We start from the raw sequence: 16,834 nt of genomic DNA on the forward strand, positions 1-16,834 counted from the left end.
CACATCACTGTGATACAGGCCTCACATCACTGAGATACAGACCTAACATCACTGAGATACAGACCTAACATCACTGAGATACAGGCCTAACATCACTGAGATACAGACCTAACATCACTGAGATACAGGCCTCACATAACTGAGATACAGGCCTAACATCACTGAGATACAGACCTAACATCACTGAGATACAGACCTCACATCACTGAGATACAGGCCTCACATCACTGAGATACAGGCCTCACATCACTGAGATACAGGCCTCACATCACTGAGATACAGACCTAACATCACTGAGATACAGACCTAACATCACTGAGATAGAGGCCTCACATCACTGAGATGCAGACCTCACATCACTGAGATACAGGCCTCACATCACTGAGATACAGACCTCACATCACTGAGATACAGGCCTCACATCACTGAGATACAGACCTCACATCACTGAGATTACAGGCCTCACATCACTGTGATACAGGCCTCACATCACTGAGATACAGACCTCACATCACTGAGATACAGGCCTCACATCACTGAGATACAGACCTCACATCACTGAGATACAGGCCTCACATCACTGAGATACAGCCTCACATCACTGTGATACAGGCCTAACATCACTGAGATACAGGCCTAACATCACTGAGATACAGGCCTCACATCACTGTGATACAGGCCTCACATGTCACCACTCACAGGCCTCACATCACTGAGATACAGGCCTCACATCACTGTGATACAGGCCTAACATCACTGAGATACAGACCTAACATCACTGAGATACAGACCTCACATCACTGAGATACAGGCCTCACATCACTGATACAGGCCTCACATCACTGTGATACAGGCCTCACATCACTGTGATTACAGGCCTCACATCACTGAGATACAGGCCTCACATCACTGAGATACAGACCTCACATCACTGAGATACAGGCCTCATATCACTGAGATACAGACCTCACATCACTGAGATACAGTCCTCACATGTCATCACAGGCCTCACATCACTGAGATACAGACCTCACATCACTGAGATACAGGCCTCACATCACTGAGATACAGGCCTCACATCACTGAGATACAGGCCTCACATCACTGAGATACAGGCCTCACATCACTGAGATACAGGCCTCACATCACTGAGATACAGGCCTCACATCACTGAGATACAGGCCTCACATCACTGAGATACAGGCCTCACATCACTGTGATACAGGCCTAACATCACTGTGATACAGGCCTAACATCACTGAGATACAGGCCTCACATCACTGAGATACAGGCCTCACATCACTGTGATACAGGCCTCACATCACTGTGATTACAGGCCTCACATCACTAAGATACAGGCCTCACATCACTGTGATACAGATCTCACATCACTGAGATACAGGCCTCACATCACTGAGATACAGACCTCACATCACTGAGATACAGGCCTCATATCACTGAGATACAGACCTAACATCACTGAGATACAGGCCTCACATCACTGAGATACAGGCCTCACATCACTGAGATACAGGCCTCACATCACTGAGATACAGGCCTCACATCACTGAGATACAGGCCTCACATCACTGTGATACAGGCCTAACATCACTGAGATACAGGCCTCACATCACTGATACAGGCCTCACATCACTGTGATACAGGCCTCACATCACTGATACAGGCCTCACATCACTGTGATACAGGCCTCACATCACTGTGATTACAGGCCTCACATCACTGAGATACAGGCCTAACATCACTGAGATACAGACCTAACATCACTGAGATACAGGCCTAACATCACTGAGATACAGGCCTCACATCACTGAGATACAGGCCTCACATCACTGAGATACAGGCCTAACATCACTGAGATACAGACCTCACATGATACACTGGGTCTATAACAGGATACATACAGCACAATATGCTGTAGGCTACTGGAATTAACCTCACAACACAGAATCAAATCTCAAGTGCACGCTGGCCAGCTACTTCATTTGGCTAACACTTATGTTAAGTTTGTCATGGGAGAGTACACGAGAACCAATTACACAACTTAGTGCCATTTGGTCGTTCCAGGAAACTTTCAGTCCCAGAATTTCCATCAAGATTCTTCAGTTCATGAATTTCCTGAACTGTCTGGAATCAAAATACAATTGTCCCTGATCATGTAGTAGTGTAGTGTATTTTTCAAGCTCATTTACACAATCTATTGATCAGATCAGAATGTTTTTTTTTATGGAGCAATAAACAGCTGCCAGATCATATTGCTACAGTAAACAGCTGCCAGATCATATTGTTACAGTAAACAGCTGCCAGATCATATTGTTACAGTAAACAGCTGCCAGATCATATTGTTACAGTAAACAGCTGCCAGATCATATTGTTACAGTAAACAGCTGCCAGATCATATTGTTACAGTAAACAGCTGCCAGATCATATTGCTACAGTAAACAGCAGCCAGATCATATTGCTACAGTAAACACCTGCCAGATCATATTGCTACAGTAAACAGCTGCCAGATCATATTGTTACAGTAAACAGCTGCCAGATCATATTGTTACAGTAAACAGCTGCCATATCATATTGTTACAGTAAACAGCTGCCAGATCATATTGCTACAGTAAACAGCTGCCAGATCATATTGCTACAGTAAACAGCTGCCAGATCATATTGCTACAGTAAACAGCTGCCAGATCATATTGCTACAGTAAACAGCTGCCAGATCATATTGCTACAGTAAACAGCTGCCAGATCATATTGCTACAGTAAACAGCTGCCAGATCATATTGCTACAGTAAACAGCTGCCAGATCATATTGCTACAGTAAACAGCTGCCAGATCATATTGCTACAGTAAACAGCTGCCAGATCATATTGCTACAGTAAACAGCTGCCAGATCATATTGCAACAGTAAACACCTGCCAGATCATATTGCAACAGTAAACACCTGCCAGATCATATTGCAACAGTAAACACCTGCCAGATCATATTGCAACAGTAAACAGCTGCCAGATCATATTGCTACAGTAAACAGCCGCCAGATCATATTGCTACACTAAACAGCTGCCAGATCATATTGCTACAGTAAACACCTGCCAGATCATATTGCTACAGTAAACAGCCGCCAGATCATATTGCTACAGTAAACAGCAGCCAGATCATATTGCTACATTAACAGCTACCAGATCATATTGCTACAGTAAACAGCTGCCAGATCATATTGCTACAGTAAACAGCTGCCAGATCATATTGCTACAGTAAACAGCTGCCAGATCATATTGCTAAAGTAAACAGCAGCCAGATCATATTGCTACATTAACAGCTGCCAGATCATATTGCTACAGTAAACAGCTGCCAGATCATATTGCTACAGTAAACAGCTGCCAGATCATATTGCTACAGTAAACAGCTGCCAGATCATATTGCTACAGTAAACAGCTGCCAGATCATATTGCTACAGTAAACAGCTGCCAGATCATATTGTTACAGTAAACAGCAGCCAGATCATATTGCTACAGTAAACACCTGCCAGATCATATTGCTACACTAAACAGCTGCCAGATCATATTGCTACACTAAACAGCCGCCAGATAATATTGCTACAGTAAACACCTGCCAGATCATATTGCTACAGTAAACAGCTGCCAGATCATATTGCTACACTAAACAGCCGCCAGATCATATTGCTACACTAAACAGCTGCCAGATCATATTGCTACACTAAACAGCTGCCAGATCATATTGCTACACTAAACAGCCGCCAGATCATATTGCAACAGTAAACAGCTGCCAGATCATATTGCTACACTAAACAGCCGCCAGATCATATTGCTACACTAAACAGCTGCCAGATCATATTGCTACAGTAGAACTGAGTAACTTTTGTACCTACAGTATGACACACAACTTAATCATGGACTGAAATGTGACTTGCTCTAATCACAAGCTGCTCATGTCAGATGCCATGGCAACAGACGTGGGAAGAGACAGGGAGGGGAGACTCTGGTTTAGTAGAGAATGGAAATAAGTATGTCATTTGAAATGCAACATTATTCTTTACGAGTGATTATGGTTGGGGTAAAAGCTAGAGGATACAATTTGTTAGAGAAAACCCCAAATCTTTATTACATAAATCCCCCCACACATCAACAACAACACCCAAATCCAAGAGGAGTGGTAGGCCTAACTGTGGCAAGTAGCATCAACGAGAGGACAAATAAAATATAATTCTATAGTCCATTCCAAATGAAATGTGACTGTAAAATGTGTGGCAGGAGAACAGTGTGAAACAGAGATTGAGTAATTCCAGAGAGCCTCTCCATCTTGCTTGTCAGAAGTTTGGTTTTTCCTGGGTTTCTCTAGTGAGATGATGCTTGGAACCATTCAGACTTGCATCCCAAATTGCACCCTCTCTCTCCTATATAGTGCACAGCTTTTGACCAGGGCCAATAGTGCTTTGGTCAAAAGTAGTACATTATTTAGGTTATAGGGTGCCATTGGGGACATACACGGTCTGAATAGGTCAGTGTTCTGACTAACCTTTGCTGTACTGGCCATAACAGAACTGAGAGGTGTGTGATTTTTAAAGAGGATGACCTCTTCTAAATACTACTGAGGAGATACAATGTGTATCCCAAATGGCACCCTATTCCCTATATAGTGCACTACTTTTAACCAGAGCCTATGTGTCCTGATCAAAAGTAGTGCTCTAAAAAGGGAATAGGGTGCCATTTGGGATGTGCCCGGATATCCATGAGCCAAGCCCAAAAGCCCGGGTCGTAAAGGTCTTTAAGTGTGCCTTGGGGACATCATACTGTCGGCATGGCAGAATATAGGTTTGGAGGACAAACACCCTATTCATCTAAGGATCTTTGGCCTTACAGAGAATTAAAGAACAGCATAAACCATGCATTTGATAGATTGATGGCAGATTTAACAACCCACTTATGACTCATAGTCCTAGTAGTCGGACTGTGAGTAGGACTTTGTTTATGTTACGGGAAAGCCTGTGGTTGAAAGACATTTAAGGCAATGCTTTGAGTACTGTCAAACACGCATTGTGAAGTAGCACTACCTAGTGAAGGAATGTGGTATTGCATACTGACAATAAAGTATTCACGAATAAGCATATCTACTTTAAATAGATGTAATACTATATTGTTATCATCCAGATTGATGTATTCACCAAACTATTTCAATACTACACATCCGATCAGTACTGGTCGCACACAGGGAACATTCTAGAAATAGCACGGGACCAATGTTGGAGAAGCTACTTTTAAAATATAGATTTCCAAGCTCACATTTACATCTCACTGGCAGACATTAAGCTACGCTAATGCTACCCTTAAGAAAAATGTAGTTTAACTTAGTTGCTTTGAAAAAGTAGTTCACTACATCCAAACTACTTTGTGAAAAAGTATAATCTAAATCTTAAAAATGTCAGACTACAAATTCCAAGAACTGATCGTACGAGGATCAAATGTTAACAAAAGGTGTAATTTAGTCTACAAAACAATGTTTCAAGTGAGAATTAGGCAGGTATGATGCCGAAAAATAAACGATTGCCTACTTCAGCCACATTTTATTTTCCTTTTGCAAAAGTGTGTAGTTCCAGTAGTTAGCTACACAACAAACAAACGAGTTACCTACTGAAAACAGCACCAATATTTGAATTTCATTCAAGTACCAACCAACCTACTGTAAAATGTAGTTCAATTACTAATTAAACTGCATATAGTACACTGTTCTCCAACATGGCATGGGTCATGTGTTGTCAGCCTGTTGCCCCCTGGTTCACTTTAACTGCCACTGCTCAGAAATCAAAACTCAAATCTCTGAAACGGCCACTGTAGGAATGCCATAATGGCTTCATATCTTTGTGTGTAAACAGAGTTATTTTAATCATACTTGGGAGTCAGAATAAAGCTGTTTGAAGGTGAACACAGTACTAAAACAATTTCCATGAACTCACTGAAACTTCACCAATCAAAATGTAGTGTAGTATAAATGGAATAGGGAGCTATTTGAGACAATAAGATGGTGGACTAGAGAGAGAGCCTCATCTGAGCACCTTGGCATGTAACAGGGCCATGAAGAAGCCACAATGAAACCAGACAGTAGATGCCGTCAGACACAGATGTTGGTCATAAACTAGCTTCCCTATTGATTTCCCTACTATATGATCACTGAAGAGTGCAGAGTAAAGACAGAGATGAGATTTTGATTAACAGCAAGACATTTCCAATGCTTCTGGTGGGCTAGACCTTCACAAATGTAGATTTTTACCATAAACTATATATAGTAATATTTATAATTTCAATGTTTTATTACAATTTTATGCTAAACAAATCTCAAAATAAAATAACAGAAGCTGGGATATTCTAGAGCTAACAAACCCACACAACGACAAATATAATCTTGTTATTGTCACAAGAAGAGCAGAGGAAAATGTGAAGTTACATGATAAACATAGAATGTTCAACACTATACAATAACCCCAGCTGGGTATTGAGTAACATGCAATTACACACCTTGTACTTTTCTGCAGGAAAATCATGAAACACAAATATTTCTAGTTGCAGGTGGGGAGGGGCAACATTTCATGCAATATACACAAAGCAGAAACCAAGTCAGTTAACATAAGGCATATAAAGTCCACAAAGCCCAGAGAAGTGATTCTCTGCTTCACTGAAGACTTCTCCTGTGTGGCCAGTTCTGGTCTGAAGTGCTTAACACCCCCATTCATCAAGTTGAATAGTCCTGTGGAACAACAATAACGTTGACGACAGAATTAAAAACAAAAAACTTGATTTCTAAATCACACATTGCTTTATTGGAAGCTCAAGACAACATAACATTCCAATAGCTTACCGCTCGGGGTTTTTTGTTCACCTTCATGTCGAATCTAAAAACAAACAAAAAAGCAAGAGTTACGACAGATCTTTCAGGTTTCACTAAATACAACACGAGTAACCATGGAGACAACAAGCACCACTACAGTTACTCAAGCTAAGAGACCAAGCAACACACAAGGAGACAACTAAAAGAACCATATGAAAGCCTGGGATGTGCTGAAAGATGTGGGTTTTTACTCAACCTGTGAGCTCCCCATCTCATTTTGGCAGGAAGAGCAGACCTTTTCATAACTTGATTAAGGGAACAGGACCTTTATGGAATGAAACCAGGGTCAAGAAATAAACTGAGCTTCTAAAGTAGTGTTTATGCCCCTATGACTCAAAACACTACAGAATCTAGCGTCAAGTCTACAGAAGCTAGGTGCAAATACTTTATTAGATACAATACATTATTTGAGAAATAAAGTGTGCGTCCCCAAATGGCACCCTAGTTCCTATATGGGCCCTGGTCAAAAGTAGTGCACTAAATAGGGAATAGGATGCCATTCGGGATATAAACAAAGATTTGGACATGTAGTAATGCTAGATTTTCTATGGTGACACATTAACCATGACAGAAGCAGATGGAGAGCTGAGGGAGAGAGAGTGGGAACGTCAGGATGTGGTCAGAGAAGGCAGGGGTAGTCCCCCAAAATGGCACCCTATTCCTGACGTAGTGCACCATTTTTGACCAGAGCCCTATGGGTCAAAAGAGCTCTGGTCAAAGGCAGTGCACTATATTAGGGAATAGGGTGCCATTTGGGACACAACCAGGATGTATCACCACAGGAAGCAGGAAGTAAAAATGTGAGACTTACTCAAAGTCATAATGAAACATGGCAGAAGGGCTGGGGCAGCATTAGGGGAAGTAGAGAGCAGTAGTAATTAGTACACCAGCCTGACTCACTCTAAAAGGGATGCTTTTGTATCTCGAAAATGCAGGCTTGTTAATAATTCCACTAGCTACCACAATATTTTAACTTATTGCGATGATTTTGTCTAAATATGTGGTGGTTTTATTAGGCTACATACAACATAACACAATGTGGCTAGGAACCATTGTGATGAGATAATACAGCTGGGAAAGTTGGCATCGTTTCTTACTTCTCCTCACATTCCAGCTCCAATACAAACAGACTAAGCCACTTGCTATAAACCAATGTAGTACAGCCAATCAAACAGACCCTCCTGGTGTTTATACAGTAGTACAGCCAATCAATCTGACTCTCCTGATGTTTATACAGTAGAACAGCCAATCAAACAGACCCTCCTGGTGTTTATACAGTAGTACAGCCAATCAATCTGACACTCCTGATGTTTATACAGTAGAACAGCCAATCAAACAGACCCTCCTGGTGTTTATACAGTAGTACAGCCAATCAAACAGACCCTCCTGATGTTTATACAGTAGTACAGCCAATCAATCTGACCCTCCTGATGTTTATACAGTAGTACAGCCAATCAAACAGACCCTCCTGATGTTTATACAGTAGTACAGCCAATCAATCTGACCCTCCTGATGTTTATACAGTAGAACAGCCAATCAAACAGACCCTCCTGATGTTTATACAGTAGAACAGCCAATCAAACAGACCCTCCTGATGTTTATACAGTAGTACAGCCAATCACACAGACCCTCCTGATGTTTATACAGTAGAACAGCCAATCAAACAGACCCTCCTGATGTTTATACAGTAGTACAGCCAATCAAACAGACCCTCCTGATGTTTATACAGTAGTACAGCCAATCAAACAGACCCTCCTGATGTTTATACAGTAGTACAGCCAATCATACAGACCCTCCTGATGTTTATACAGTAGTACAGCCAATCACACAGACCCTCCTGATGTTTATACAGTAGTACAGCCAATCAAACAGACCCTCCTGATGTTTATACAGTAGTACAGCCAATCACACAGACCCTCCTGATGTTTATACAGTAGTACAGCCAATCAATCAGACCCTCCTGATGTTTATACAGTAGTACAGCCAATCAAACAGACCCTCCTGATGTTTATACAGTAGTACAGCCAATCACACAGACCCTCCTGATGTTTATACAGTAGTACAGCCAATCAATCTGACCCTCCCAGACAACTTTTTTTTTAAAGTTACCTTGCGCGCAAGAGAGCTACACCTGCACATATTTCAGAATTGATAGCAGGGCCATGTTCAGTAGCCAACGGTTACAGATAGAAATTACGTTAATAGACCCACTTTGATTCCATATTCTACATGTCAGAGAGGCATGTTTGTTCTACAATGCATATTTCTATCCGAACGTTCCACAACGTTGTGTTCTGCTGAACGTGCCCTGGGAGTTAGTCGAGACCAGCGACTGTGTTTAGGGTTGAGTACCTGTGTCGGTTTTTGTTCTTCCTTTTCTTGTGGCTCCCATGGTGGCTTCCGGAGGAGGACGAGGCAGCCTTCTGGGGTTTGAGGTCCTGCAGTGCCCCATCTGCGTCCTCCGTGTCCTCCTGACTGGGTTCGTTCTCCTGGTTCTGGAGGTCTGGGGATGTGTCGCTCTCTGTCCCACTGCCGGGCTCACCTGAAGGGCCAGACAACAGAAGAGCAGCATGCCACCTTGGAGCTCAACTCCCTCACATACCAGTAGGCTACTGTGGCAAACAAAAGTGTATTAATTTGGGATGGCTGATTCAGATACTTACGCTTTTCATTCATGTGATCTGGAATCCCGCCAAGTGCACAGACAGCCTGTTCAACAAAGACGAACAGTTGGTCAGCATTTACACGTTATTACAATCATAGATGGCCTCCTAGGACAATACCGAGAGGACCGATGGCCTCCTAGGACAATACCGAGAGGACCGATGGCCTCCTAGGACAATACCGAGAGGACCGATGGCCTCCTAGGACAATACCGAGAGGACCGATGGCCTCCTAGGACAATACCGAGAGGACCGATGGCCTCCGAGGACAATACCGAGAGGACCGATGGCCTCCGAGGACAATACCGAGAGGACCGATGGCCTCCTAGGACAATACCGAGAGGACCGATGGCCTCCGAGGACAATACAGAGGACCGATGGCCTCCGAGGACAATACCGAGAGGACCGATGGCCTCCTAGGACAATACCGAGAGGACCGATGGCCTCCTAGGACAATACCGAGAGGACCGATGGCCTCCTAGGACAATACCGAGAGGACCGATGGCCTCCGAGGACAATACCGAGAGGACCGATGGCCTCCGAGGACAATACCGAGAGGACCGATGGCCTCCGAGGACAATACCGAGAGGACCGATGGCCTCCTAGGACAATACCGAGACCAATACCGAGGACAAGAGGACCGATGGCCTCCGAGGACAATACCGAGAGGACCGATGGCCTCCGAGGACAATACCGAGAGGACCGATGGCCTCCGAGGACAATACCGAGAGGACCGATGGCCTCCGAGGACAATACCGAGAGGACCGATGGCCTCCGAGGACAATACCGAGAGGACCGATGGCCTCCGAGGACAATACCGAGAGGACCGATGGCCTCCGAGGACAATACCGAGAGGACCGATGGCCTCCGAGGACAATACCGAGAGGACCGATGGCCTCCGAGGACAATACCGAGAGGACCGATGGCCTCCGAGGACAATACCGAGAGGACCGATGGCCTCCGAGGACAATACCGAGAGGACCGATGGCCTCCGAGGACAATACCGAGAGGACCGATGGCCTCCGAGGACAATACCGAGAGGACCGATGGCCTCCGAGGACAATACCGAGAGGACCGATGGCCTCCGAGGACAATACCGAGAGGACCGATGGCCTCCTAGGACAATACCGAGAGGACCGATGGCCTCCGAGGACAATACCGAGAGGACCGATGGCCTCCTAGGACAATACCGAGAGGACCGATGGCCTCCTAGGACAATACCGAGAGGACCGATGGCCTCCTAGGACAATACCGAGAGGACCGATGGCCTCCTAGGACAATACCGAGAGGACCGATGGCCTCCTAGGACAATAGCGAGAAGACCGATGGCCTACTAGGACAATACCGAGAGGACCGATGGCCTCCTAGGACAATACCGAGAGGACCGATGGCCTCCTAGGACAATACCGAGAGGACCGATGGCCTCCTAGGACAATACCGAGAGGACCGATGGCCTCCTAGGACAATACAGAGAGGACCGATGGCCTCCTAGGACAATACTGAGGACAGGTAAAAAATAGAGTGAGGCACTCACTGCTACAGAAGTGACTGAAGACTTGCTGAACAGACGCTCTGCCTCCTTAAACTTTCTGTTTCTTCGGTCTGTCTTGCTGTTGGAATTTCTGACAGAACGATACAAAAACAGAGTAAATAGATCATAAACACAGGCAAGATGATTCAATATCAACACTTCATGTCCGAGTTGCCATGGTCCATGTCTTGCTTACTTTTGGTTGGTGAGGTATCTGTCCCATCCTCTAATGATATTCCCATACATCTGGGTGTCTTCCAAGTAGCTGCCCTCAAATGCATAGATCTGTCTTTCCAAGTTCACCAATGTCTCCTGTGGAAAGTATGTAAAAGGCATTATACTTTGCATTTCAAATGTATGAAACTGACCGAAAGTGTAATTACTATATAGCCTGAGACAGTACCACAGCCATGCCCATGGTGATGTGGGCATTAGTATGTAGGGTTTGACTGCACCTTGTGGACAAAGGAAGTTACTACGTAACTCCAACGATATTGTACATAAACATTGATATATCTAGTAAAAAAATAAATAAAAAAAATGCAATACCTATGGATGTATGACGCTGAATAAAATCATATACTTTGTTACATGTAATAATGTTACATGTTATAATGTTTCATTAGAATGGTATCGTTAACTAAAGTATCTTGCCAGAGAGCAACAAATATTTACCGGCAGATTAGAGAGCCGAGGCCTAGTCGTAGTAGCTTAGCTAGGATAGCCAGTGCGGCCTAGTAAACTAGCAAAAGCTACCTTGCAACTTAAACATAAGATGCAGCAAATACGCATGCAGCAAAAATATTTACTCATACGGAAACGTATCTAACTACAGCAGCTAATAAACTTACCGCAAGTTCTTGTTTCCTCTTGACCAGTTCCGAGAGTTCCCGACGGGTGTCGGGAATCTGTGGCGGTGTCGCCTTCGTATGCATCGCCATGATGAATCTCCGAAAAACAAAACAGCGTCTTCAATGATGAGTTAAAATAGGGAAAAACAAAGACTTTCACCACAAGTGGGCGCTAGATGACTCTGGTACGTTTGCTTGTCTTGCAAACGAGCCAAATGCTTTTTCTTCTACTGCCGCTCTGCTTTCACCGAGTACTCGCTGTCGTGGAAACAGATCATAGGCGGAAACGTTGTATCCACACTCAGAAGTTTGTTTTCTGACTACAGTAACTTTACAGTGTGGTGAATTAATTCATTTTTGTTGCATCCTAGGATCACTTTGCGAATTTGGTCAACGTAGTCGGGCTACATTTACCATTCAAATTGCTACCTAGTCAGCATGAGGGTGTTGCAGTCATTGCTTGAGTTGGGTACCAGCAGCACCTCACATGTTCTACTGCTTGAGCCCCTGTACTTCCTATAAAAAATATTGTGAAGTTCAAGCTCCTGCACGTAAATATGAACAGTACCGGCACCCAAAATGATTACAGGTACCTATTTCAGTCCAAGTTAAGCACTGGTGACATTACAAACTCTCCTCCCTTCTAAACAGATTGTCAGGCGATGCAATACATGTCAGGCACCTGTCCCTCCAGTTGTATTGTAACTCTCTTAGCTAATGATGGGGAAAAATACACAGAGAATGACATTAAGTGTCGTTTTTTTGTTGCCTTGCATTCCGTGTAAATCTAAATGATGCTCAGACTTCTGCTATCGCTTTTTACATGAATCTAGGCGGCAAACATCTAGAATACATTTCATCAATACCCACCAAATACCAAACACAGGTGATAATCAATGAGGTCGATAAGAAGGGGTTCTTGTCACGAGCTAAGAGGTTATTTTCAGAAGACAGTCAGGTAGATATGTCAACCAATAAATCAATCTGCCCTCCAGCTAATTAATACATTAATCAGCCAATGAATTGTCAAATTAAGATGTGATTTTTACATTTAGTTTTCAGAATCAAAACCCAGGGCCAGGCACATACAGTGGGGCAAAAAAGTATTTAGTCAGCCACCAATTGTACAAGTTCTCACACTTAAAAAGATGAGAGAGGCCTGTAATTTTCATCATAGGTACACTTCAACTATGACAGACAAAATGAGGAGAAAAAAAATCCAGAAAATCACATTGTAGGATTTTTTAATGAATTTATTTGCAAATTATGGTGGAAAATAAGAATAAGTAAATGATCTAATGATTCTGTCTCTTCGCAGCAAAATCTGCAGAGCTGGGATGGTTGTATCCCCCATATATATATATATATATATATATATATATATATATATATACAGTTAAAGTCAGAAGTTTACATACACTTAGGTTGGAGTCACTAAAACTCGTTTTTCAACCACTCCACATTTTTCTTGTTAACAAACTATAGTTTTGGCAAGTCGGTTAGGACATCTACTTTGTGCATGTAATACAAGTAATATTTCCAACAATTGTTTACAGACAGATTATTTAACTTATAATTCACTGCATCACAATTCCAGTGGGTCAGAAGTTTACATACACTAAGTTGACTGTGCCTTTAAACAGCTTGGAAAATTCCAGAAAATGATGTCATGGCTTTAGAAGCTTCTGATTGTTTAATTGATATCATTTGAGTCAATTGGAAGTGTATTTGTTGATGTATTTCAAGGACTACCTTCAAACTCAGGTCCTCTTTGCTTGACATCATGGGAAAATCAAAAGAAATCAGCCAAGACCTCAGAAAAAAAATGGTACACCTCCACAAGTCTGGTTCATCCTTGGGAGCAATTTCCAAATGCCTGACTGTACAAAGTTTCATCTGTACAAACAATAGTACGTAAGTATAAACACCATGGGACCACGCAGCCGTCATACCGCTAAGGAAGGAGATGCTGTCTCCTAGAGATTAACGTACTTTGGTGTGAAAAGTGCAAGGTCCTATATCGACATAACCTGAAAGGAAGGAAAGAAGCAGCCACTGCTCCAAAACCACCATAAAAAAGTCAGACTACGGTTTGCACCTGCACATGGGGACAAAGATTGTACTTTTTGGAGAAATGTCCTTTGGTCTGGTGAAACAAAAATACAACAATTTGGCCATAATGACCATCGTTATGTTTGGAGGAAAGAGGGGGTGTAACGGTTTTCTAGGTGTGGTGAAGGAGAGTCGGACCAAAACGCAGCGTGTAGATTACGATTCATGTTTAATGAAAAAACACACGTAAACACGAATCAATACAAAAAACAATAAACGTAATGAAAACCGAAACAGCCTAAACTGGTGCAAACTAACAGTAGACAGTTACAAGGACACTAAGGACAATCACCCACAACACAACCAAAGAATATGACTGCCTAAATATGGTTCCCAATCAGAGACAACGAGAATCACCTGACTCTGATTGAGAACCGCCTCAGGCAGCCATAGACTACGTCGACACCCCACAAAACCCCAAGACAAAAAACACACCACAATAACCCATGTCACACCCTGGCCTGACCAAATATATAAAGAAAACACAAAATATTATGCCCAAGGCGTGACAGAACCCCCCCTAAGGTGTGGACTCCCGGACGCACCTCAAAACCATAGGGAGGGTCCGGGTGGGCGTCTGTCCATGGTGGCGGCTCCGGCTCGGGACGTGGACCCCACTCCATAAATGTCATAGTTCCTCCCCCTCGCGTCCTGGGATAATCCACCCTCGCCGCCGACCATGGCCTAATAGTCCTCACCCAGAACCCCACCAGACTGAGGGGCAGCTCGTGACTGAGGGGCAGCTCGGGACTGAGGTGCAGCTCGGGACTGAGGTGCAGCTCGGGACTGAGGGGAAGCTCGGGACTGAGGGGAAGCTCGGGACTGAGGGCAAGCTCGGGACTGAGGGGAAGCTCGGCACTGAGAGGAAGCTCAGCACTGAGAGGAAGCTCAGGCAGGTAGTTGGCCCCGGCAGATCCTGGCTGGCTGGCGGATCTGGAAGAGTCTGGTTGACTGGCAGATCTGGAAGAGACTGGTTGACTGGCAGATCTGGAAGAGACTGGTTGACTGGCAGGTCTAGCTGCTCTGGCTGCTCCATGCAGACTGGCAGCTTTGGCTGCTCCATGCAGACTGACAGCTCTGGCTGCTCCATGCAGACTGGCAGCTCTGGCTGTTCCATGCAGACTGACAGCTCTGGCTGCTCCATGCAGACTGACAGCTCAGGCTGCTCCATGCAAACTGACAGCTCGGGCTGCTCTATGCAGACTGGCAGCTCCACGTAGACTGGCAGCTCTGGCTGCTCCATGCAACCTGGCAGCTCTGGCTGCTCCATGCAGACTGACAGCTCTGGCTGCTCCATGCAGACTGGCAGCTCTGGCTGCTCCATGCAGGCTGACAGCTCCTTGCAGACTGACAGCTCCTTGCAGACTGGCAGCTCCTTGCAGACTGGCAGCTCCTTGCAGACTGGCAGCTCTGGCTGCTTCATGCAGACTGACATCTCTGGCTGCTTCATGCAGACTGACAGCTCTGGCTGCTCCATGCAGACTGCCAGCTCTGACTGCTCCATGCAGGCTGACAGCTCTGGCTGCTCCATGCAGGCTGACAGCTCTGGCTGCTTCATGCAGACTGACAGCTCTGGCTGCTCCATGCAGACTGCCAGCTCTGACTGCTCCATGCAGGCTGACAGCTCTGACTGCTCCATGCAGGCTGACAGCTCTGGCTGCTCCATGCAGGCTGACAGCTCTGGCTGCGCTGAACAGACAGGAGACTCCAGCAGCGCTGTAGAGGAAGAAGGCTCTGGCTGCGCTGAACAGACGGGAGACTCCGGTAGCGCAGGAGAGGAGAAAGGCTCCGACAGCGCTGGAGAGGCGAGGCGCACTGTAGGCCTGATGCGTGGTGCTGGTACTGGTGGTACTGGACCGAGGACACACACAGGAAGCCTGGTGCGGGGAGCTGCTACCGGAGGGCTAGTGTGTGGAGGTGGCACAGGAAGGGCTAGACCGTGAAGGCGTACTGGAGATCTTGAGAGCAGTGTTGGCACAGGACGTGCAAGGCTAGGGATGTGCACAGGAGGCCTGGTGCGTGAGGCTGGCAACAACTTCACCAGCCGACTAACACGCACCTCAGGACGAGTATGGAGCGCTGACCCAGGTGCCATCAAATCCCTGACACGTTCCGTCGGGCGAATTCCATGCAAAAAGCACCAACACAGCAACTCCCTCATTTCTCTCTCCTCCAATTTCTCCATTAACTCCTTCACAGTCTCTGCTTCGCTCACCTCCAACACCGGCTCTGGTTCTGGTCTCCTCCTTGGCTCCTCACGATAAACAGGGAGAGTTGGCTCAGGTCTGACTCCTGACTCTGCCACACTCTCCCTGAGCCCCCCAATAAATTTTTGGGGCTGACTTTCAGGCTTCCTTGCCAACCGTGTTCCCTCATATCGCCGGCTCCTCTCTCCGGCTGACTCTGCTCTCCTCGCTGCCTCCACCTGTTCCACCTCTGGGCGGCTACACTCCCCTGGTTTAGCCCAGGGTCCTCTCCCGTCGAGGATTTCCTCCCATGTCCAGAAATCCTTAATACGCATCTCCTCTTTGGGCTGCTCCTGCCTGTTGACACGCTGCTTGGTCCGTTTACGGTGGGTGATTCTGTAACGGTTTTCTAGGTGTGGTGAAGGAGAGTCGGACCAAAACGCAGCGTGTAGATTACGATTCATGTTTAATGAAAAAACACACGTAAACACGAATCAATACAAAAAACAATAAACGTAATGAAAACCGAAACAGCCTAAACTGGTGCAAACTAACAGTAGACAGTTACAAGGACACTAA

At 45.1% G+C, this 16,834-nt stretch overlaps 1 protein-coding gene across 3 annotated transcripts; it reads right to left on the reverse strand.

Moving 5' to 3' along the window:
- Nucleotides 1-5,573: 5,573 nt before the first annotated feature.
- Nucleotides 5,574-12,175, reverse strand: LOC118380680 (chromatin modification-related protein MEAF6). 3 transcript variants are annotated; one of them, XM_052472747.1, is made up of 9 exons: nt 11,958-12,175; nt 11,303-11,418; nt 11,110-11,197; nt 9,576-9,621; nt 9,265-9,454; nt 7,724-7,753; nt 7,109-7,177; nt 6,883-6,916; nt 5,574-6,771 (listed from the first exon to the last, which is right to left on the reverse strand). In XM_052472747.1, the coding sequence occupies exons 1-9, from the start codon at nt 12,045-12,047 to the stop codon at nt 6,757-6,759; spliced, it is 678 nt and encodes a 225-aa protein (XP_052328707.1). In that variant the 5' UTR covers nt 12,048-12,175; the 3' UTR covers nt 5,574-6,756. The 3 variants fall into 3 exon arrangements, with proteins under 3 accessions (XP_052328707.1, XP_052328708.1, XP_052328709.1); XM_052472748.1 differs by lacking the exon at nt 7,109-7,177 and having other exon boundaries at nt 11,958-12,167; XM_052472749.1 differs by lacking the exons at nt 7,109-7,177; nt 7,724-7,753 and having other exon boundaries at nt 11,958-12,148.
- Nucleotides 12,176-16,834: the final 4,659 nt, after the last annotated feature.

This window comes from Oncorhynchus keta, chromosome 20 (assembly GCF_023373465.1).
Source record: "Oncorhynchus keta strain PuntledgeMale-10-30-2019 chromosome 20, Oket_V2, whole genome shotgun sequence".
Taxonomy (NCBI): domain Eukaryota; kingdom Metazoa; phylum Chordata; class Actinopteri; order Salmoniformes; family Salmonidae; genus Oncorhynchus; species Oncorhynchus keta.

Bases quoted from the DNA above. Each gene is read 5' to 3' on its own strand.
- LOC118380680 (XM_052472747.1), bottom strand. From the start codon at position 12,047: ATGGCGATGCATACGAAGGCGACACCGCCACAGATTCCCGACACCCGT. The intron at 9,622-11,109 runs GTGAGTGCCTCA...TTTGTTGAACAG, and splicing joins CTTCAGTCACTTCTGTAGCA to GCTGTCTGTGCACTTGGCGG. The intron at 9,455-9,575 runs GTAAGTATCTGA...CTGGCCCTTCAG, and splicing joins AGATCACATGAATGAAAAGC to GTGAGCCCGGCAGTGGGACA.